The sequence below is a fragment of the Cervus elaphus genome, chromosome 7 (genome assembly GCF_910594005.1).
Source record: "Cervus elaphus chromosome 7, mCerEla1.1, whole genome shotgun sequence".
In the NCBI taxonomy this organism is placed as follows: Eukaryota; Metazoa; Chordata; class Mammalia; order Artiodactyla; family Cervidae; genus Cervus; species Cervus elaphus.
The window spans coordinates 2,678,269-2,701,521 of NC_057821.1; the positions used below are offsets into that span (position 1 = coordinate 2,678,269).

At 39.0% G+C, this 23,253-nt stretch overlaps 1 protein-coding gene across 15 annotated transcripts in view; it reads right to left on the reverse strand.

The window, feature by feature from the left end:
* Window positions 1-19,700, reverse strand: part of KHDRBS2 (KH RNA binding domain containing, signal transduction associated 2) — a 722,049-nt gene extending 702,349 nt beyond the window's left edge. For all 15 annotated transcript variants that reach the window (XR_006341943.1, XR_006341940.1, XR_006341944.1 and 12 more), the window contains exon 1: window positions 19,403-19,700. Coding sequence is in view for 8 of the 15 variants with exons in the window: in XM_043906994.1 (XP_043762929.1) it covers window positions 19,403-19,493 (91 nt within the window). In the remaining 7 variants the exon portion in view is untranslated. The remainder of the gene's footprint in view (window positions 1-19,402) is intronic.
* Window positions 19,701-23,253: the final 3,553 nt, after the last annotated feature.

Genomic DNA, 23,253 nt, shown 5'->3' on the forward strand with positions numbered 1-23,253 from the left:
AAAAGGATCAGTTCTTTGGCGCTCAGGTTTCTTTACAGTCCAACACTCACATCCATACATGACTACTGGAAAAACCATAGCTTTGACTAGACCGAACTTTGTTGGCAAAGTAATGTCTCTGCTTTTTAATATGCTGTTTAGGTTGGTCATAGCTTTTCTTCCAAGGAGCAAGCATGTTTTAATTTCATGGCTGCAGTCACTGTCTGCAGTGATTTTGGAGCCCAAAAAAATAAAGTTTCTCACTGTTTTCATTGTTTCCCCATCTATTTGCCATGAAGTGATGGGACTGGATGCCATGATCTTAGTTTTCTGAGTGTTGAGTTTTAAGCCACCTTTTTCACTCTCCTCTTTCACTTTCATCAAGAGGCTGTTAAGTTCTTCTTCACTTTCTGCCATGAGGGTGGTATCATCTACATATCTGAGGTTATTGATATAATAACCTATACAGTCCTTGCCTAAAGGCATCACTGCAGTTAGAGCCTGCTTTTTGCCCCAAGTCACATGTTTGTGTTACAGCGGTGCCCCAAATTTCCCAGTGTGATTCAGCATTGGTTGCCTACACTAGTAGCCTGACTGAAAAAAAAACAAAACAAAACAAAACAAAAACAAAGCAAAACCCTTTGGTGGCTGCTTTTCCTCCATGTCTAACTTCCCCATTTCTCAAGATCACTTTCAAAATAAATTAATTTCATGCTCATATTTGTTTCCAGGTCTACTTCTAGAGAAAATTCTAAGCTATCATGCACCTCTTGTTAAAAAGTTTGAACTTAAAGTCACTGCAAATGAAGAGGGCAAATCTGAAATACCTGCTTATCCTAACATATCAACAATGAAGATTCAACAGAGAACAGGAAAACCTACTGTTTTCTTTGTCCTGCTTACCCATCACCTAGGATTAATATGGTTTGAAAGGAAAACATTCTAAATAACGATGTATACTTACATAGGCATTTTCGATTTAAACACAATTATAACTAGACTCAAGCACTCAAACAAACAAAGAAAATGCCATCTCTTTAATGATTCACAAATTGGCTTTGGCCTTTCAGTGCTGGCAGTTAGTGCCAGAACAAGTAAGTTTCTACATTTAAATCCTCATCTCAAGGTCTCCTTTTAGAGTAACACAAACTAAACACTACACAAGATTGCTATTATCCTAAGACCGGTTCTGTTTTCTCAGAAAGTTTTTTGGTTGCAAATAACATAAAACAATTGGAAACCGCCTTAAATAATTATCAGAAAGTTTGTATCTTGGAAAAATCCTGGAGCTTCTCCAGAAACCAAGGTTAGCTGGGACCCTGGATAGACCTCCTTGGAACGGCCTCAGTCTGTGTATCTGTTCTGTTCTATCTGACTTAGAACTCCAGAGTTTACTTTTCTCCTTTATTAGGAACCAACCAAATCGGATGGCTGTGTCTCTCCTTTACCGCCAGTTTCTCACCAGAAGCAGTCAGGTGGCTGCTCTGAGCCCTCTGACTGCAGCCAAGTGGACAAATGTCAGTAATTCAGTGCCTTGAAGAAGAGGGTCGGGATTTTAAGAGAATATGAGTCAAACAAACAGAAAATGCTGTGAAACATCAATTATATGATATCAGTTATCAATGACTAGAAAGTGAACTGCATCCAAGAAAGGTTGTACTTGATTTTTCATTTCTAATAGGAAGTGGTCACAATGAGCTACTGATGGTAAACATCAGACACTTCAGACTTTCCTTATTCATCCATGTGGAACTTAAACTAATACTGGGAAAGTCTGCTTTTATATATATACATATATGACACATTTTCTTTCAGGGATTTAAACATATCTATGAACTACTACTTAACAAAAATCTTACACTAACGTTTCATGTTTAGACAAATTTCAAAAGCAAATCTCAAATCTGAACTGTACAAAAAAGATCCTAATGAACGGGATAACTATGATGGGTGTGGTCAGTCACCCACAGCCAGACATTCTGGAGTGTGAAGTCAAGTGGGTTTTACTAAGCAATGCTGTTAATAAAGCTAGTGCATGTGATGGAATTCTAGTAGAGCTATTCAAAACCCTAAAGGACGATGCTATCAAAGTGCTGCACATCTAGAAGACGCAGCAGTGGCCACAGGACTGGAAAAGGTCAATCATCATCCCAATTCCCAAGAAGGGCAGTATTAGAGAATGTTCTAACCATTGGATAGTTGCACTTATTTCCCATGCTAGTAAGGTCATGCTTAAAATCTTGCATGTGAGGCTTCAGCATTACTTGAACCAAGAACTTCCAGACATCAAAACTGGGTTTAGAAAAGACAGAGGAACCAGAGATCAAATTGCCAACATTTGCTGGATCACAGAGAAAGCAAGGGAATTCCAGAAAAACATTTATCTCTGTTACATTGACTATACTAAAGTCTTTGACTGTGTGGATCATAACAAACTGTGGAAAGCTCTTAAAGATATGGGACTACCAGACCATCTTACCTGTCTCCTGAGAAACCTGTATGCATGTCAAGAAGCAAGTTAGACCTCTGTATAGAACAACTGATAGGTTCAGATTAAGAAAGGAGTATGACAGGGCTGTCTTCTCTCACCATTATTTAGTCTATACGCTGAGCACATCATAAGAAATGCTGGACTGGATTAGTTACAAGCTGGAATTAAGACAGGCAGGAGAAACATCAACAACCTCAGAAGCTGAAGCTCTAGTATTTTGGTCACCTGATATGAACAGCCGACTCACTGGAAAAGTCCCTGGTACTGGGAGAGACAGAGAACAGGAGGAGAAGAGGGTGTCAGAAGATGAGATAGGTGGATGGCATCACCAATGCAATGGACATGAACTTGGGCAAACTTCGGGAGATGGTGAGGAACATGGAGGCCTGGCATGCTGCAGTCCACGGGGTTGCAAAGAGTCAGATACAACTGTTTGACTGAACAACAACAACAAATGAATTAGTATTTAACCTAAATCATACACTAACATTTCATGTTTACACAAATTTCAAAAGCAGTTTTCCTTTACAGTAACATAAAGAATTATTGTCCAATACTATGAAATTTTTAAAATATAAGATAAAGTGGACATTCATAAATTTTCTAATCCAAACTTTCATTTTCAAGGAATTATCAATACATTTCTTTTGAGAAAAGCAAAATAGCTATTTTTCCTTTTCACAACTTTTTATCAGAGGTTTTTTAAATACTTCCATAGGAAAAGATTTCAGTACTTCACAAGGCTGTCTCACTTGATGATATCTGAATTCATTTTTTTTTCTTGTTCAAATCCAAGCAGAAATTGTCCATTGCATGTCTAACTTCTAAAAGGCAGAACAAAACCAATTGCCCTCCCCTGTGTAAACACATTCTCCCAGGAATTACCTTGTCAGAATCCAGCACCAATGTATTGTGTCAGTCTGGATCATTGTTAAATCTCTTTTTTGGCTGTTAGTATTGACATGATAGGTACCTACATGTTTACGAAATTATAGTGGTGTGGTACCTGTGCTTTAGGGATTAATCTAAAGTCACCAGTCACTTATGCCTTTGGGCAATTTCTAAAACTATGCCACATTTCAGGGTAATAGTGATACTGGCTCTTAATATGCCACAGAAGACCAAAAGGTAATGGGCCATCACTGTGAGTGGAGATGCAGGTCATACTTTTTTGTCTGTAGGTACATCTATTTTACCCAGGGCAGGTTTCTCAATTCTGTACAGGGTACTGTTTCCATACATACATTTTTTACCTGCAAAGATAGAAAAACCATGTAACCAATACTATGAAAATTTTAAAATATAAGTTATGGTCTTATATTTTTTAAGATATTATAATACAATATAATATCTTATATAAGATAAAATATAAAATATTATATGGTCTTTTTTTAAATTAAATGTTTAATGCATATACTTTGCTTGCTTCTGTGTGATACTAGAACCTACTTTGCTACTGAGGATAGTGCAGTTGCTCAGGTTTCATAAGACATCCCTACTGCTGAGTAGCAACAAACACCTTACTTTATTGAATGTTATCCTTGTCAGAGTCAGTAAACCTCAAGGCCTCTGGGGTGGCTAGTCTCCTCCTCAATTAAAGTAAGAAAAGTGTATCCATGTGTCCTTAAAAGATTATGTTCTAAGTTCTGAGGACATGGAAGAAGTTTCATATAGCTATATATAATTTTAAAGCACAGTCGTACACATGCCATGCTTAATAAATCTATGGCAGTCATGATTCCCTTTTGCATTAGAAAAGATATACTAAGGGTCAATATTGTAGACATTTCACATATACTTAGACATTAAGTATCTTATTTTCCTATATTTTATGTATAAAAAACATAGATCTTTATTTTTCTACATTTTATGTGCTTAAATACTATATGTTCATCATGTTTATAATGTATATTTTAATACATTAAACATGATAATGAACAAAGGAAAATCCTTTCAGTAAGTGATACTGGATATTTAAATCTTAAAAAAAAGAACCGACCCTATGTTGACATTATATACAAAAGCTATCTCTGGATGTGTCATAAACCTAAACTTAAAACTAAAACCATAAAGCTTCTAGAAAAAATACTGAAAAGATCCTCTGTGACTTTGAGGTAGACAAAGAAGTCCTAGAGAGGACACAAACAACACTAAGTCTAAGAAAAAACAAAGAATTATGCTTCAGAAAAAAATTAACAACTTGGACTCTTCAAAAGACCCTCAAGAAAAAAAAGCAAGGCCACATATTGGAAGAAAATATTCACAGTACGTATACTTAACAAAGGATACAAATTCAGAATTTACAAATTACTACGACAAAAATAAAAAGAGCTGCAATTCAATTAAAATTTTGTCAACATTCTAGCCAATTGTTTCAAGTAAAACAAGTCCAACATCAGTCATTGTTAAGGAACTAAAAATTAATAGGGGAAGAGGGGGAGGGATAAATTAGGAGTTTGAAATTAACACATACACACTTCTATATATGAACTAGATAACCAACAAGGACCTACTGCATAGCACAGGAAACCATACTCAGTATCTTATAATAACTTGTAATGGAAAATAATCTGAAAAGGAATATTTATATACATATATATGTGCGTGTATGTGTGATTCACAACTGAATCACTTTGCTGTATATCAGAAACTAACAAAACACTGTAAATCAATTATGTGTGTGAGTGTGTGTGAAAGTCGCTCAGTCATGCCCAACTCTTTGCAATCCCATGGACTATACTGTCCATGGAATTCTCCAGGCCAGAATACTGGAGTGGTAGCCTTTCCCTTCTCCAGGGGATCTTCCCAACCCAGGAATCGAACCCAGGTCTCCCACATTGCAGGCGGATTCCATACCAGCTGAACCACAGGGAAGCCCATACTTCAATAAAAATTTAAAAATGATTCAAACAAACAAAATATACAATAAGTTACCACTGAAATACTAGACTAGCTGTTGTTAAAAAGACTGAGAACTTCAAGTGTTGGCAAGCAAGTGGAACAACCAGAGTTTTCATGCAATGTTGGTGAGAGACAAAACAGTGCAATCACTGTAGGAAATTATTTTGCAATCTCATACAATGTGTGTATGTGTGTGTGTGTGTAAATATATATACACACATGGTTAACCTTATTTACATTATATTATATATATATATTACAATGTGTGTGCGTGTATATATATATGGTTAACCTTATTTACATTATATTACATATATATTACAATGTGTGTATATATATATACTTGGTTAACCTTATTTATATTATATATATATACACATCTATATGTATATATATAAAATACACACACACATTCACACTCTAAGACCCAGCAATTCTGCTTTATATAAAGAGAATGCATGTCTGCATAAATATAGCACATGAATATTCATAGCAGTCTGCTTATAATAAGCTAACCCTTATAGATGCATAATCTGGATGCAATCTGAACCCAGTTCCTCTGTGCACTAATATCAAGGTTTCATTACACAGGCACAGTTGATTAAATCAGCATGGCCACTGGCAACTGATTCAACCTCCAACCCCTCTCCTCAAAGGTCTGGCGGGGTAGTAAGGAAGAGAGGGGCCAGAAAGTTCCTACCCTCTAATTACAAACTGGTTCCCCTGGCAACCAGCCTCTGTCAAGTTTCCTACTTCAAAAAGTCACTTTATTTGTATTAAAAAGATGCCTTTCCAGGACTCTGGGAGAAGGCGAGGGTGGGATGCTTCGAGAGAACAGCATCGAAACATGTATATTATCAAGGGTGAAACAGATCACCAGCCCAGGTTGGATGCATGAGACAAGTGCTCGGGCGGGCCTGGTGCACTGGGAAGACCCAGAGGGATCGGGTGGAGAGGGAGGTGGGAACGGAGATCGGGATGGGGAATACATGTAAATCCATGGCTGATTCATGTCAATGTATGGCAAAAACCACTACAATATTGTAAAGTAATTAGCCTCCAACTAATAAAAATAAATGGAAAAAAGAAAATAAAAATTAAAAAAAGATGCCTTTCCAGCTCTTCTCACTTAGGATATTCCAAGAGTTTTAGGGCTCTGGCCAGAAACAGGTAAGATGACCAAACATATAAATATATATTTATTTATTGTAAATCATAATATCACACAAATTCTACCTATTCTTACAAATGTTCTTTTTTTTTTTCAGGCTTTGGAAGTGCTGTTTGCTATATCCGTATATCCTTCTCCTAGATTAAAACCCCTCCTTCACTGAATCCCCACTGTATCTTACTTGTGCATTATATCTCAGCTAATATGGTCCTCCCACTGAGACTACCCATGATCTCTGTGGGCTGCTAAAGCATTATCTATTTGCCTTATCACTGCGTTTCTCCAATCCTATGGAGACTGTGTATTTAATCAGCTGTAACTCCGTCCTCTATCCCTTGTCCTCCATCTAAGTGTAGGTCTCAGATAGTAACACAGACTACAGGTACTAGCAGCCAACTGGCCGAGTCTATTGTCTCCCATTTATCACCTGGTTACTTTTTGCTTCACACATACACACACACACACCGTCTGCTCATTTTACTCAAGGAGAAACAATTTGGCTTATTGCACCCTATTCCAAATACTTATCACCTCATCTAATTCCATTAAATGGCTCTTAATTATCACAATGATTTTTTCTACCAGATTTTCTTTATATAGATATAATTTTCAATCTTTCACTAATTTCAGAATACTAGCTTCAACAGAGCCATCTCTCCTCTTGAAGTCCATTTCAAAATAACTACATGTAACAGAAATGTCATCTGCCTCAGCCTGTCAAATATGGTCCATCTTTACACAATTCCTTGGGCTTTCCTGGTGGCTCAGCTGGTAAAGAATCCATCATCCACAATGCGGGAGACCTGGGTTCAATCCCTGGGTTGGGAAGATCCCCTGGAGAAGGGAACAGTTACACATTCCAGCATTCTGGCCTGGAGAATTCCAAGGACTGTATAGACCATGGGGTCGCAAAGAGTCAAACACGACTGAGCAACTTTCACTTTGCTCACACAATTCCTCAAACACCCACCTTTTCCACCAGATCTTGGATGGATAAAAACACAGCTTCTAGTTTTTGACTTCTAGAAAGAAAAACTTAGACTATATGGAGATGGGATGACACGTAATTCAACACTCACATAAATGTCCCCATTTAAAACATTCACATGCCTAAAGAGTCACAACTAAATTCTATTATGCATTCACGCTACTGTTTCCATTTTACAGTCAGATCTTATACAATGAGTGTATTGCTGTGTGTGAATCAAATATCTAAAAAATCAAATTCCTTAAATTTTCTGAAGGAAATTACTTTAAAGGAAAAAAAATTCTCTAGTAATAGACACTTAACTCTCCTAAAAATTTTTAAAGCAAGCTCTTGGTTCTTACTTAAGCAACTCATATTCTGCAGCATCTTTAACATTTCAGTGTTTAATGGTTGATTTTTGACACCTTCACATTAAAATTGGACATTTATGAAACCTTTGACTTCTTACTTTAAAACTCCAAATGAATTATGCTACACTGCAATCTGCCTCTTTATCTTTTCCATAATATAGGGACAATACCACCTGTCTTTTTGGATATAATGTAAGGACATGACCCATAGTGTGTGTTCAAGAAAAACAATTATTATTCTAGTCATCCTTTTCTTCTCAAGATGAACAGGATTCTCCTTCAGCCTCTGCTGAGTTTCTGTCACACAGGCTCTGTCTCCTGAGTTGCATCAGGGCTTATCATTTTCTAACATACAGTGAAACTGCTAAAAATAGCTATAATCAAGAGAAAACACATTCTGCTTTTCTATTAGAAGAGTAAAATCTAATATTCAATGATTTGAAGGAAATAGGCATCAATTGTGCAATCCTGATAACAGTACATAATACTGATCAATCTGCTTCAAAGAATAAATATTAAGCTTCAGAACCTATAGATAACATTTGAATAAGGCCATCCTGCTGAGTTCTCAAGTTCTGACAACATGAGAACTCTGCTCAACTATCAAACTTTAAACAAACACTCCCTCAAGACACAAGAGAGGAGCTATGCTTGTTCTTCCTTCCTAGAAGAATTTGGCAAGTTAAACAGTTCTCCTTAAAAGAAAAAAAAAAAAAAAATGTCTCAACAAATCATAGAAACTTCTCCAATCCTTATTTTAGATCCAAAAAAAGAACTGCAATATTCCCCTACAATGGTCCCCTCACCCCCAAACTTCCTCAGAAACAACAGTGAATTTAAGACATTCTGAAAAGTTAGGCTTTCTCAATAATCCTTAACATAATTCTGTACTAAGGTAGTTTCACTGAGTTAGGGTTGGGCTGCAGAGTTATGACAAAATATGGTCCACTGGAGAAGGGAATGACAAACCACTTCAGTATTCTTGCCATAAGAACCCCATAAACAGTATGAAAAGGCAAAAAGATAGGACACTGAAAGATGAACTCCCCAGGTCGTTAAGTGCCCAATATGCTACTGGAGATCAGTAGAGAACTAACCCCAGAAAGACTGAAAGGACAGACACAAAGCAAAAACAACACCCAGCTGTGGACATGACTGGAGATGGAAGTCAAATCTGATCGTGTAAAGAGCAGTATCGCATAGGAGCCTGGAAAGTTAGTTCCATAAATCAAGGCAAATTGGAACTGATCAAACATGAGATGGCAAGAGTGAACATCAACATTTTAGGAATCAGCAAACTAGAATGGACTGGAAAGGGTGAGTTTAACTCAGATGTATAGTAGGTATACTATATGTATATGATGTATAGTATAACTCATTATAGAAGAAATGGAGTAAACATCACAGTCAACAAAACAGTCCAAAATGAAGTACTTAGATGCAATCTCAAAAATGACAGACTGATCTCTGTCCGTTTCCAAAGCAAACCATTCAATATCACAGTAATCTAAGTCTATGCCCCAACCAATAATGCTGAAAAGCTGAAGCTCAATAGTTCTATGAAGACCTACAAGACCTTCCAGAACTAATACCCAAAAAAGGTGTCCTTTTCATTATGGGGGCTAGAATACAAAAGTTGGAAGTCAAGAGATACCTGGAGTGACAGGCAAATTTGGCCTTGGAATACAAAATGAAGCAGGGCAAAGGCTAGCAGAGTTTTGCCAAGAGAACGCACTTGTCACAGCAAACACCCTCTTCCAATAACACAAGAGAAAACTCCACACATGGACATCACCAGATGGTGAACAGTGAAATCAGGTTGAGTATATTCTTTGCAGTCAAAGATGGAGAAGCTATACACAGTCAGCAAAAACAAAACCGGGAGTTGACTGCGGCTCAGATCATGAACTCCTTTTTGCCAAATTCATACTTAAATTGAAGAAAGTGGGGAAAACCACTAGACCATTCAGGTATGATGTAAATCAAATCCCTTACAATTATACAGTAGAAGTGAGAAATAGATTCAAGGGATTAGATTTGATAGACAGAGTGCCTGAAGAACTATGGACAGAGGTTCGTGACATTATACTGGAGGCAGGGATCAAGACAATCACCAAGAAAAAAAAGTGCAAAAAGGCAAAATGGTTGTCAGAGGAGGCCTTACAAATAGCTGTGAAAAGAAGAGAAGTAAAAGGCAAAGGAGAAAAGGAAAGATATAACCATTTGAATGAAAAGTTTGAAAGAACAGAAAGGAGAGATAAGAAAGCCTTCCTCAGTGATCAATGCAAAGAAATACAGGAAAACAACAGAATGGAAAGACTAGAGACCTCTTCAAGACAACTAGAGATACCAAGGGAACATTTCATGCAAAAATGGACTCAATAAAGGACAAAAATGCTATGGACCTAACAGAAGCAGAAGATATTAAGAAGAGGTGGCAAGAATACACAGAAGAACTATACAAAAAAGATCTTCACGACCCAGATAATCACGATGGTGTGATCACTCACCTAGAGCCAGACATCCTGAAATGTGAAGTCAAATGGGCCTTAGGAACAAAGTTAGTGGAGGTGAAGGAATTCCAGTTGAGCCATTTCAAATTCTAAAAGATGATGTTATGACAGTGCTGCATTCAATATGCCAGAAAATTTGGAAATCTCAGCAATGGCCACAGGACTGGAAAAGGTCAGTTTTCATTCCAATCCAAAAAAAAGACAATGCCAAAGAATGCTCAAACTACCACACAATTGCACTCATCTCAAAGTAATGCTCAAAATTCTCCAAGTCAAGCTTCAACAGTATAGATAAGGCAGAGGAACCAGAGATCAAATTGCCAACATCCATTGGCTCATCAAAAAAGCAAGAGAGTTCCAGGAAAACATCTATTTCTGCTTTATTGACTACACTAAAGCCTTTGACTGTGTGGATCACAACAAACTGTGGAAAATTCTGAAAGAGATGAGAATACCAGACCACCTGACCTGCCTCCTGAGAAATCTGTATGCAGGTCTGGAAGCAAAAGTTAGAACTGGACATGGAACAACAGACTGGTTACAAATCGGGAAGGGAGTACATCAAGGCTGTATGTTGTCACTTTGCTTATTTAACTTATAGGTAGGGTACATCATGAGAAACACTTGGCTGGATGAAACACAAACTCGAATCAAGATTGCCAGGAGAAATATCAATAACCTCAGATATGCAGATGACACCACTGTTATGGCAGAAAGGGAAGAAGAAGAAAGCAAAAGAGGAGAGTGAAAAAGTTGGCTTCAAACTCAACATTCAGAAAACTAAGATCATGGAATCTGGTCCCATCATTTTATGGCAAATAGATGGGGAAACAGTGGAAACAGTGACAGACTTTATTTTTTTGTCTCCAAAATCACTGCAGATCATGACTGTAGCCATGAAATTAAAGATGCTTGCTCCCTGGAAGAAAAGCTATGACCAACATAGACAGCATATTAAAAAGCAGAGACATTACTTTGACAACAAAGATCCATCTCATCAAAGCTATGGTTTTTCCAGTAGTGATGTGTGGATGTGAGAGTTGGACGATAAAACTGAGCACCAAAGAATCGATGCTTTTGGACTGTGGTGTTGGAGAAGACTCTTGAGAGTCCCTTGGACTGCAAGGAGATCCAACCAGTCCATCCTAAAGGAAATCAGTCCTGAATATTCATTGGAAGGACTGATGCTGAAGCAGAAACTCCAATACTTTGGCCACCTGATGCGAAGAACTGACTCATTGGAAAAGACCCTCATGCTGGGAAAGATTGAAGGTGGGAGGAGAAGGGGACGACAGAGGATGAGATTGTTTGATGGCATCACCGACTCAATGGACATGAGTTTGAGTAAACTCCAGGAGTTGGTGACAGACAGAGAGGCCTGGCATGGTGCAGTCCATGGGATCACAAAGAGTCGGACAAAACTGAGCAACTGAACTGAACTGTACTAAGGTAAATTTCCCCCTTTATAAATGTAGTTTCCTTTTATAAACTATACTTATTTAAAGATGCTATGGAAGAATTCACCCAATATTCCCATTCAGAAACATTTTCAGAAATTAAGGGTACCACACCACACTGATCCCCTTGACTTACTTTGCATGTTAATATTTGACCTTCCTATAAAGCTTGCATTTCTCCCACAGGCGACAGGATGTTTTAACCACTTCAAAAGCCTCTGGATGAGAAAGCCTGGGTTTCAGCTTTATAATTTATTTGCTGAATGATCTGAAATCGATTAACTTGTTTAATTGCTAATTTTTCTCATTTGTAAGATAAGGTAACACTAATAACTATCTCATAGGATTCTGAATGGATAAACAGTGGTAGACATGTCGACATCTAGTTTAGTGCCTGACAAAGAGTCAGGCATCTTCCATCAATGATGGCATCTTCCCATCAATGATGACAGAGAGATGATGAGGACAAAGATCTATGATCACCATGACTTCCTCAGAACCCCTGTGCCACTAACAGTCTGTAAACTCCAGCAGCCGTCACCTTATACTGCTAATTTATATCATGTATATTGTTAAAAGCTAACAAATTAAACATCTGACATCTCTTCATATACCAGTAACACACACGGAGGACCAGTGTTACCAACACACATTCAAGGGCAACTGTAATCACATAGTTCAGTGTGGTAGAGTTCTTGCCCTACAGACTGATCCCCGGGACTATAGCTGAACTATATCCATAGTAAGGGACCTAAAACTTTGTCATTCAAGTGTTTTTGAATTTTTTTTAAACACTCTCTACTGCAGAAATTTTTTGGAAGTAGTGTTCCAGAGGGTAAGGTAAGCACTGGAGAATATGCTACAAATGATTTGCTTTCCAAAATAGTTTTTAAAAATTGAGCAAAAGGATACAGAGCTGTGACATCTCAACTTTTTGACAAATAAAACGTGACTATTTCAGAACACTCCATTGGATAAAATGAAAAAGTCATATAACATGGGTACTTGCTAACATTCACTTGGGATATCAGTTATTAACCAGCACTCTATTATTATTTTTAATCTATTTCTATCTAATACTTATTTTATTGAAATTCACCATTGCAGTAAGAAAAGGATCATATTACAATCTATTAATATATTGTCTTACACTGTTAATAGCTTTAAACAAACCGACTGGTCTCAATATAATTCCAATTAAGCTACATTTCTTGTCTGTATTCAGATAAGAACAAATAAGGAAATAGGAAAGGCTGGTGACACTATGGAGTCATCTCCAAGGGTTTCTAAATATCCTTCCTTTCTACAGCTGCCATGGGGACACAGAGCTCCAGTCTAGATTTATACTTAATTAAACCAAAAATTTTGATCAGATATTGCGTTCTGATTACCCAAATGCATTTATCCTGGTCATGCTTATTCTTACATAATTAATTAATGAAATATTAATGTACAAGAATGAACCTACTTTCACAAGAAAACCTTATAAAGAAATATATTAAAACACAAATGAATGGCGACTGGATATTATACATAAAATAAACACAAAAGACTTTGTGGAAGAAGGCAGGCCTGCTGGGTACCATGGGAACTAAGTAGTGGTTTCCCAGTTTTTCTTGTGCTTCATATACACCAAAGTGGGAGCTGGAAAGGCTAGCAAACCAAAAGCATCGACAGGAGACAAAAACAAAGGCTCAAGCAAAGCCTGCTCTTTCCACCTGCCCGACTAGAAAGAGGGCAACCTTGCAAGACAGAAAGAATTTAAATGACAAAAATCCTCCCCGAGCCAAGGAACACAGACACAGAAAACAAAAGCAGACCCCAAAACCAGCGTCTCATGCTCACCTCAGTTAAGAAAGGTTAAATAGGGAGCTGAGGTGTCCAGCTTTCCCCCTTCTCTGCAGGAGAACTGGAGGCCTGAATGGGCAATGAGGGTTCTGTTCCACTGGCAGTGGGGAGAGAGGACACGTGTAGACCCGGGCGTCTACCCTCAGGAGCAGGAGCAATGCATACTCCCCCGTCCAAACCAGAAGTCAGAGCAGCGATCACTCCTGCTGGAACTCCTCCCCACCCCTCTTGGTGTCTCTAGAGGTCACATGGGGATCAGCAACAGGGGCCCTTCCCTCTCCTGGGCACCTAGGAGAGCCTGGACTCTCCCTGCCCTGGGAACATCCAGGAGGCACCCCCCCCCCAAACCCCCAGCCTCTGCTGGCCTGTGGTCAGAGACAGCCTACCTTCCAGAACAGCATTTAAAGGTAAGACATGGTTAGACTTTGCTTTTAAATGAACCACTCTGATAGGGCGTGTGTGCTGGGGTGACGATGAAAAAGAGGGAGGATTCTGAGAGTCAGTAACAGAGAGAAGAGAAAACCAACAGTGTGCCGTGTTCAAAAGTCAAGGGAGAAACCAAAAAAACTGGGAAAAGACCAAAAGTGAGAAGTACAGCCAAGTACCCTGATGAGAGGTCAGACACATTTTACTGGATTTGGCAATTAGATGATTCTCACTGGAGCCTCTGGTTTCAGGGTAAAATGGGAGGCTGCAGCCAGAACACAGAGCTGTGGAAGGTAAACTAAGAAAGTGAGCAACCACAGTACAGACTCAGAGTATCACAAACTGGAAGGAAACAAGCGAGGAAAAGTGTCTAGAGAGATTATTTTTATTACTTTTGGAAAGTGAAACAAGTATTCTGTTTTTTTTTAGAGTGATCCCAGTTGAATCATGTTTACAGGCTACCCCAAGGAAAGATGGGGAGGAAGAAGGCGGAGCCACTAAAGAAAAGATGCAGTGACAGGACAGGCCTGGGCGGATGGGCACCAGGGTTAAGGATGCTGAGAACAAGTCAGCCTTGAGCAAAAAGATGCATCTCATCCTCGGGGAATGAAAAGAGTACAGGAGTTTCTAGGTGGTAGGAGGCTGAAGAACATTGGAAGAGACAGATCCACTTCTCTTGATGAAAAGAAGGATGAAACCAACTGCCCAGAGTGACGGCCAAGCAAACGTGGAGTTAGTCTTGAGCAACCCACGTCCTGGTCTAACCAGGCTCAAGTCAGACACGGACAAGCGACCACTGACAGAAGAAACATATTTTAAAAACCCTCATTGGAATCATCTTTCATAAGATAATTTATTTCATAATTTGGTTTATGAGTTAAAATTTCACTCAGCAATGATTCAGAGTTAAGCACTAACATGAGTCAGTGTTCATGCTATTAAAAAATCAAACTTCAAGTTGAGGTCAAGTCCATAATGTCATTAAAATGCTAAGGACAATCTTAAGCATATTATCTATTTGTAGAATTTCTGCTTAAGTTTTTGCTTTGGTTGTATAAAAATTTATATTTTAAAATATAGCTTATGTCACAAACAGTATTTTTTTTAACCTTAAAGGAATCATGCCTGATGGATATTAATTTTGCTGTTTTACCAATGAAGAAACTGAGAATCAGAAAGGGAATAAATGAAACATCCTTTATGTCATAGTTGGCAGGGGTGTTAACACTCTACCCCAAGTGTTTTGTTTGTTAAAGCAGAATTTCTCCACTATATAATTAATACGTTTTAACTGCAGATCAAAGATATCTTTCAGACCAAAGAAAATCTTTAAGTTAATTTTTTGCCATTTTTTATTTTAAGAAACATAAATAGGATTATCCCAAATTTATTGGGAGAGCAAAGAGATTACACTGATCAAAGGAAAAGTCACATGAATACTAGTTTTTATCAGAAGTGGGTTTTAGATATTATACCAATACCTTTATCTTAAGAACACACCATATTTAAATATTTCAAGGAACACATTCAAAATTAAAAATAATCCTTAATGAAAATCTAAATGTAGTTAAACCACTACAAGTCAGCTTTTGTAATAAATTATTGATCCGTGTTCTTCTCATTCACCCACATCTGCAAACAGGCCAATTCTAAATGGAAGGGCAAAATTTTCACAAAAGTTTGAAAAAAGCATTCAGAGTTTCTTAAAAATACTTGAACTGTTGGGATATTTAGCAATATTCGACTTCGTCATATGATGAGTAAACCAAAACAATGATGAATTTTCCAATATTTGTGAAGAGACAGAGAACCCACACACTCTGAATTGGATAAGAATTTATTAATCCTTCTAAAGGTATGGAATCACCATAACTGAACATATAAATGTGGACAGATCTATGTCTATCAGCAGATAGACACATTTTTACTGCAAACAAGAATATTTCCACGTATATACATTTTTAGCTCCCAAGCATTGAAAATAGTTCAGTAAGAACATAAATCTGTCCCCAGTGTCCAAAACAATGTGTATGCCTCAAACTGTAATACAATGCAATAAATATATTATTAATCATTAAACTAAGTAATGAAAAAAGTTTCCAAAATGTTCAACCACTGATTTTGGTATTCTGAATACACAAACTACACTCCTTTGCATCAGGAGCAGTCCCAAACTTAAACAGAATTACAAAGTGGCATACAGATCATCTAGTCCAGCTCCTCAATTTGAGAGACAAGAAAACTGGCCCAGGGAAGGGAAATTTACCAAGATTCATTTTAGGCAAAAGTGGAATTAAAATCCAGGTATCTGGATTCACAGTTTAGTGTGCTTCCCTGAAGTATCACAGATATAAATAACCTCATCTAATTTCATCTGGCAAGCAAATTCAGAGACTGAGTGGAACTTCAAGGATTGTGCTGAATCTGCTGTTTTATCATACTCCACAGCATCTTCCATACAAATAGATAATAAATAATATTATAATCCAGAAGAAAATTATTTGAATTACTCAAGCAATATTATACTATTCAAAACATATTATTCAAGCTCTTTTCTAAGTAACAACATAGTACATATAATGTTCAGGCTCTTCTATCAGCTTTGTCAGACTCATTCCTATTGAAAGCACCCAGCCAAAACAAGTGAAGTAATGAACTACAACAAAAATAACAAAATAATCAACGAACTAGCACTTTTAACCCCATGGCTTTCGATTATAAGTCAGTAGTCACAATGGAGCACTTATTTGCATCTACCACCAATCAAAACAACAAAACAAATCATTATGAAAGCTCAGTGGCTTACATCACTGACCTTGTATATATTACCTTCCAGAAAATCATTCCGAAGAACTGAATCATCTGGATCATTTTTATTACACACTCAGTCTTGAGACAGTCTGCACAGTGCTGGCTGAAATGTACTTCACGAAACACCTTCTTTCCAAATGAACATCTATGTCAGGTGTATTTATAGCCACTGCCTTCAATCAGTACATTTCCAGGGGTGAGAAATAAAATTATCTCAACAACACTGTCCTATAGAGATTCAAAATAAGACCTAAGAATCTAGGTAGACAGCATTTGAAAAGACAACGAAAGATCTGTAATGTAAAATGTATGTTAAGGTTTATTCAGAAGGACACTATTCAATGAAAACATGAAGAGGTTTGGGTACAATTACAGAATTTAGATCTTGTGAATCTTTCAGCCAGTTGCAGAGTCTCTTTAAATACTCAAGATTATTATCATTACTCCCCCCCCCCTCCTCCTCCTCGTCATGATTCCTCTGAAATGTGGACACCTATCTTTGTTTCGTCCTTAGACATTTTTCTATTTAGGCACTTTTTACTTGTAATTTTTTGCAAAAGCAGAACATGCTTCCCCCTACTGGGAAAATATTAAATTACAAAGAACATAGGAACATGTTTCTAAATATCAAGAAACCAAATTTCTGAGAAAAATAAAATGTTAAGGAAATGTTAAGGAACCAGGTGCACAGACTTTTCTGACTGTTTTACCACACAGAAATACTTCTACACTCTGTTCAGAGCTCCTCACACGCACTGCTTTAGTTTGGCAGTTTTCAGTACACTAACTGTCATTAATGACTGATGAATTAATCATCTAGCCTGCTGTCCGCAAAAGAAGTCCAACTAGCAGGTCTGAGAAAATGATTAATTTGTAACAATTTCTATTTTAAAGACTTCATCAGCTAAATGAAGACATTTCTGGAAAATACATTGAAATAGACGATTTAAGAACACAATTGCATTTTTAATCATTTTGAACATTTGTTAATCCATTAATTTGCAATGTTTCTATTATTTTATGTAGCTTATCTATTTTTTGAGTTTAATTTTTTAACTGACTTTCATTTTCAATTTTAGGTTTCATTTTTTTAATTCAGTAACCAAGAAAAGTAGTAAGCATAACTGCATTTTCCATCCCAAACCCTCTACAAAACCAACTTGTCCCCTGAAAAGCAGTTTACTTGTTTCACGCGCTCAATATTTCACTTATTGTTTTTCTTAATTACTTAATATATAAAACAGAAAAATATTTGATACTTTATTGTGGCAAATAATAATCCATCAATAAAATGTTTAAATAAGTCTAATGCCTATTTAATTCATACATGGAGGATTAGAATTTCTCCTTCCATGTAAAACTAAATCTCACAAAAGAAAACATTTATTTTGATGCTGAAGGGCTGAGGGGAAGAAAGTTGTTACTTTTAGTTTTGCTGTAGGTTAAGTTCCTAAGAACCTAAGGAACAAAACTGCATTGTAGTCAATTTGATGATGAAGCAACTCATTATTGAGACATTCATCCCCTCCCTCCAAAAAAAAAAGTCTTTAGTTTTTATAAAGGTAAATGTAGATTGCTACAGGTATCTTGGGTACCTTTAGCAGTTAGATAGCACTGTTTCAAGATAAATGGGATAGTAATCAGGTTAATACTTCTGTCACAAAAGTTCCTGTGTGTGTGTGTGTGTGTGTGTGTGTGTGTGTTTAAACAACCCTTCAATAGAACACAAAAGACAAGATATTTATGTTCCTCCGGAAATGAAATCTCTTTTAACATTAAGGTATACACACACACACACACACAAACTGCACACTTGGTACAACAGTTGATCAATCGTGGAGGGTTCCCAGGGACCAGCATCTCCCAGAGCACCCAATCATCACACTTCAAATAAAATGATAAGCATTTCAGCCCGATCCACATTCACAAACAGAACACACATAATTTAATCTACGTTAATACTAAGATTTTCCATAGGAAAAACTGTAATTAGACTAAGGAAATAAAAATCACTTCTCAATCAGAAGGGAGAGAGAAATAAGAGAAAAGAAAGGGGGAAAGGGGAAAGAAAAAGGAAAAGGTAAAGAAAAAGAAATACTGATTTGTAGCTAAGAAGCTCATCAGATACTACACTGATCACCATTCACTCCAGACTGACTTCCCTTCCCTCGGCGGAGTTAAAACATCCCGGTGGACCACGCAGCTCCTTAACGTCGCTCCATCAGTGATCCTAAAGAGCACTGTCTTCACAGTCAGCGCCCGCCGCTCCGGGCTACCCGGATTCAGCCGCCGATGGAGTGGGGAAGTAGCACCCGCCTCCCAAGGACCAGCTCCGCCGCGGCTCTGGGCGAGCACCTTCCAGGGCAGTTTCCGCGAAGGACACAGGCGTCCTCCCGGACTCCGCTCTCTGAGCCCCGCCGCGGCGACGGGGGCCAGCGGTCTGCGCCCACCCGGGGGCAGGTCCTACCTTCGGCCAGCAGGCGCGAGGCGTGAACGAAGGACGGGTCCAGGCTGTCTCTCTCTGCCATCAGCTCAGGCAAGTACTTCTCCTCTTCCATGGCGCGGACTTCGTACGGCCCCCGGCCAGGCTCAGGGCTCCGTGCGCTGGACGCACGTCCCCGCCGTCCTGCTCGCCCGCCTCAGCCACGGCCGGGGTCTGGCGCCCTCTCTGGGCCGGCGCCGCCCGCCCCGCCGCGGGCTGAAGCGGTGCCGAGCCTCCCGGCCGGTCGAACGGCCGTACCTCACTCTCGCCCAGGTCGGCTCGCTCCGGCGGCCTGCACGGGGAGGCGGGCACAGGGCGCGTCCCGCCCCTGCCCAGCGCTCTTTGGCGGGTGTGCCTCGAGGGGCGGGGCCCTAAGCGGCTGCGAGTCGCCATTGGGCCGCATCGCACGTCGGTCCGCCGGATTGGCGGGAGGCGGGGCCGCCGGGAGGAGAGCAAGGAAGGTGCGCGCGCTTTCTTCTTGCAGCCGGCGCCCTCAGGCCGTTAGGCGCGCTCAGCTGTGGAGTCCAGGTGTGCGGAGCGGTCTGTCTGCTGCGGAGGCGCGAGCCGAGAAGAGCGGGAAAGGCGCCGTAACCGAGAAGCCGGAGTCCGAGACGGCTGGGAGACGCGACGAGGCGGCGCGCAGCGAGGACGGGAGAGCTCCGGGAGCGCCTCAGGAGAGCAGAGGCGACTCCACCCGCGTCCGGATGCTCAGGTGTTCCCTCTCCTGCCTGCACACGCGCTCGGTGCGCAGAGATCGGCTGCGCTCCCGGTCTGGAAATACAGTGAAGACTGCTTGTGATGGGTGGCTGCTGTTTCCCGTGGGCTTGACCTGTATCCAGGGGATGCAGTAGATGCTCATTGATGAACAAATAAAGCGGCTCCGCGGCAGTATCGCCGCACAGCAACGCGCCTCCAATGGACAGTCGCAGAGGGACTGACTGGTTTCCTTCTGTCCGTTCCTCCTTCCCCCGTCCCTATCTATGGGGGCCATCTGGGAGGGGGCTGAATTTTAAAACTAAAAAGCCACATAATCAGTCTGTGAAGGAATTAGAAAAACATGTGGAAGAGGGGAGAGACTAGGAAGCAGGCAACGACAGTTGCTCCGCCTTCCCGGTTTCTCTGTCACTTAGGATGCGCAGTGTCTTTCGCCAGGTGCAATTGCTATTCCTCTTCTGATAAAGCAGAGTTAAACCCCCGGGTATCACCAACACTGCCCATCCTTCTCTTACAAATGCACTTGAAAATGCAGCTTAAGTACTTTGGATATTACAAAAGAAACTTTTCCGCCATCTCTTTTCATAAAGTCATTTTCTAATTCGCCTCTTCCCCACCATTTTTGTTTGTGGAAGAAGGAGGGCTAACTTCCCTATAAATAGAGCATGCTGAAACTTTTCCAAGTTATCTTACTGTATTCTGAATTTTCTTATTTTTCAATATAAGGTTGGAGATTACCTTTTATATGTTATAAATATTTATGTTATAATTATATATCATAAGTATTTATAAATATATAATAAAACATAAAATATAATTAAATAATATATTGTATAAATAATATAAATTAAATGTTATAAAAATTTAACATGCCCTGACATCCATGATCTCAATGTGTCCTTATGTAGGCACTTTGAAAAACCTGGCACAAGTATTACTTTCTTTGTTTTACAGTTGTGGAAACTGAGACAGAGAAGGTCAGTGGCCCAGAAGTGACAAATATGCACTCATTTGACACCAATCACCTTCATCCCTCCCCCAGAAGCTAAATGTATGCTACCACATGATCAATGGAAAGGACTATGTCACCAATACATGTGATGGGAATGCTAAAAGTTCATGAAATAAGCTGGGAGAACCATGACTCATTGATAATTTTGGGTTTAGACTATAGGGAAGAAAATCACATTTCTTCAGGAATTTTTTTTTAATCAAGAACTTTCCTGTATAGCACTTGAAAATGATCTGTGTTCCCTGTATTAATGTTACCCTAGAGTATAAGAGTCGGAAAAGGCAATGGCACCCCACTCCAGTGTTCTTGCCTGGAGAATCCAGGGATGGGGGAGCCTGGTGGGCTGTCATCTATGGGGTCACACGGAGTTGGACATGACTGAAGCAACTTAGCAGCAGCAGCAGGGTTTAAGAGTATCTTGTGATGTGTGTGTGTGCTGTTTCAGTCATATCCAACTCTTTGTGACCCTATGGACTGTAGCCCAACAGGCTCCTCTGTCCATAGAATTCTCCAGACATCAGTACTGGAGTGGGTTGCCATGCCCTCCTCAGGGGATCTTCCTGACCTGGGATGAAACCCGCATTTCTTAAGTCTCCTGCATTGACAGGTAGGTTCTTTACCACTAGTGCCACCTGGGAAACCCCAAAATTCAAGTCTACTAGGTACCATTTGCACTGCTTTAGCTTAGCTTTTTGTAACTAAATATTTAATTTATTTATGCATGTTTGTATTCAACAGTAGTTACTGAATATGAGCCTAGAGAGTAATTGGAGAAATACTGGTGAATGAACCCTGCCGTCATTGAGATGATCTTTGAATGGAGAAAGACAAAACCAAGTATACAAGAGAACAGGTAATTACTGCATGCATCTAGGCCAAAAGGGAACTAAGCAAGGAGTCGAGGAAGAGAATAAGGGAATAAAGGAAAGCCTCATTTTTGTTTTTGTTTTTGTTTTTTAATTTTTGGCCAGGATAGATGTGCAGTCTTGCTACGGAGTTGACATTTAAAGCAAAATCTAGTGGAAAGGAAGGAGCTATCTATATAAAATGAACAGAGATGAGTATTCCAGGCAGCTGGATTTGCCCTTGCAAAAGTCATGTGATCTGATAAGAGCTTGGCCTCTTCTTGGGACAGACTGATGTCCTGTGACTGCAGTCATCTAGGAGACACGGGACAGATAAGGGTGAGGGATAAATGGAGACAAACTACTTAAGAGACAAATTACTTAAGATTTTCTGGATAAAATATATATATGTATATATAACAGGCTTTATTCCAAATGTTAGGGGCACCATAAAGAAATATCATCACTTTTTGGATGAACTTCTCAAATGATCTCTTCTGGCAGGATGTTCAGTAGTTGAAGGATCCTGTTTCTGTACCTACTTCGCATAGAGGTATGAAGGGGAAACATGCTACCGGTCCTTAGAAAGGTGGCCAGGAACTGCTATAGCAGCAGAGAATGGATAAAACACCAGCCACAGCTAATAAATTGTGTTGTGGAATGAATTATAAATTAGAAAAATTATTGTGCAATAATTGCAATCACATTTTGTTTTGCAGCCTACAAAGAGATTAAAAGCATATGGTACTGATGGGAATAAGCACAAATCCTGTTTCATGAATTAAAAAGATGAAGAAACTCTTGTTCTGTCCAGTCACAGCAATTACATTACCCATTCATGGTTCTGTTTTCCTTGATTAAAGGAGCACTAAAGAGATACAATGGAGAGCTATCCAAATGGGTGACTTTATTATACAGTGACTCTGGATATCCAGGTCATTAATACAAATGGTAAGCTAGCTTTCACCTGTCTTCCTTATTATCAAAAAAGATTTATAATTTTATTTTCTTAGGTAAACATTCAACAAAAAATACATTCTAACAGAAAAAAAAAAGTATATTTACATAGCTTTAAAGAACTAAATGAAAACTAATATTAACCTAATCTTTAGGATAGTTTGTATATTTAACACATGATGGGCATTACAGACTAAAAGTATAGAAGCTATATTGACCCTTAATAATCAATATGCTTCATAATTGAATCACAATTGATATTGATTATTTCCAAACAGGATATGTATGACTGAAGAAAGGCAAACTGT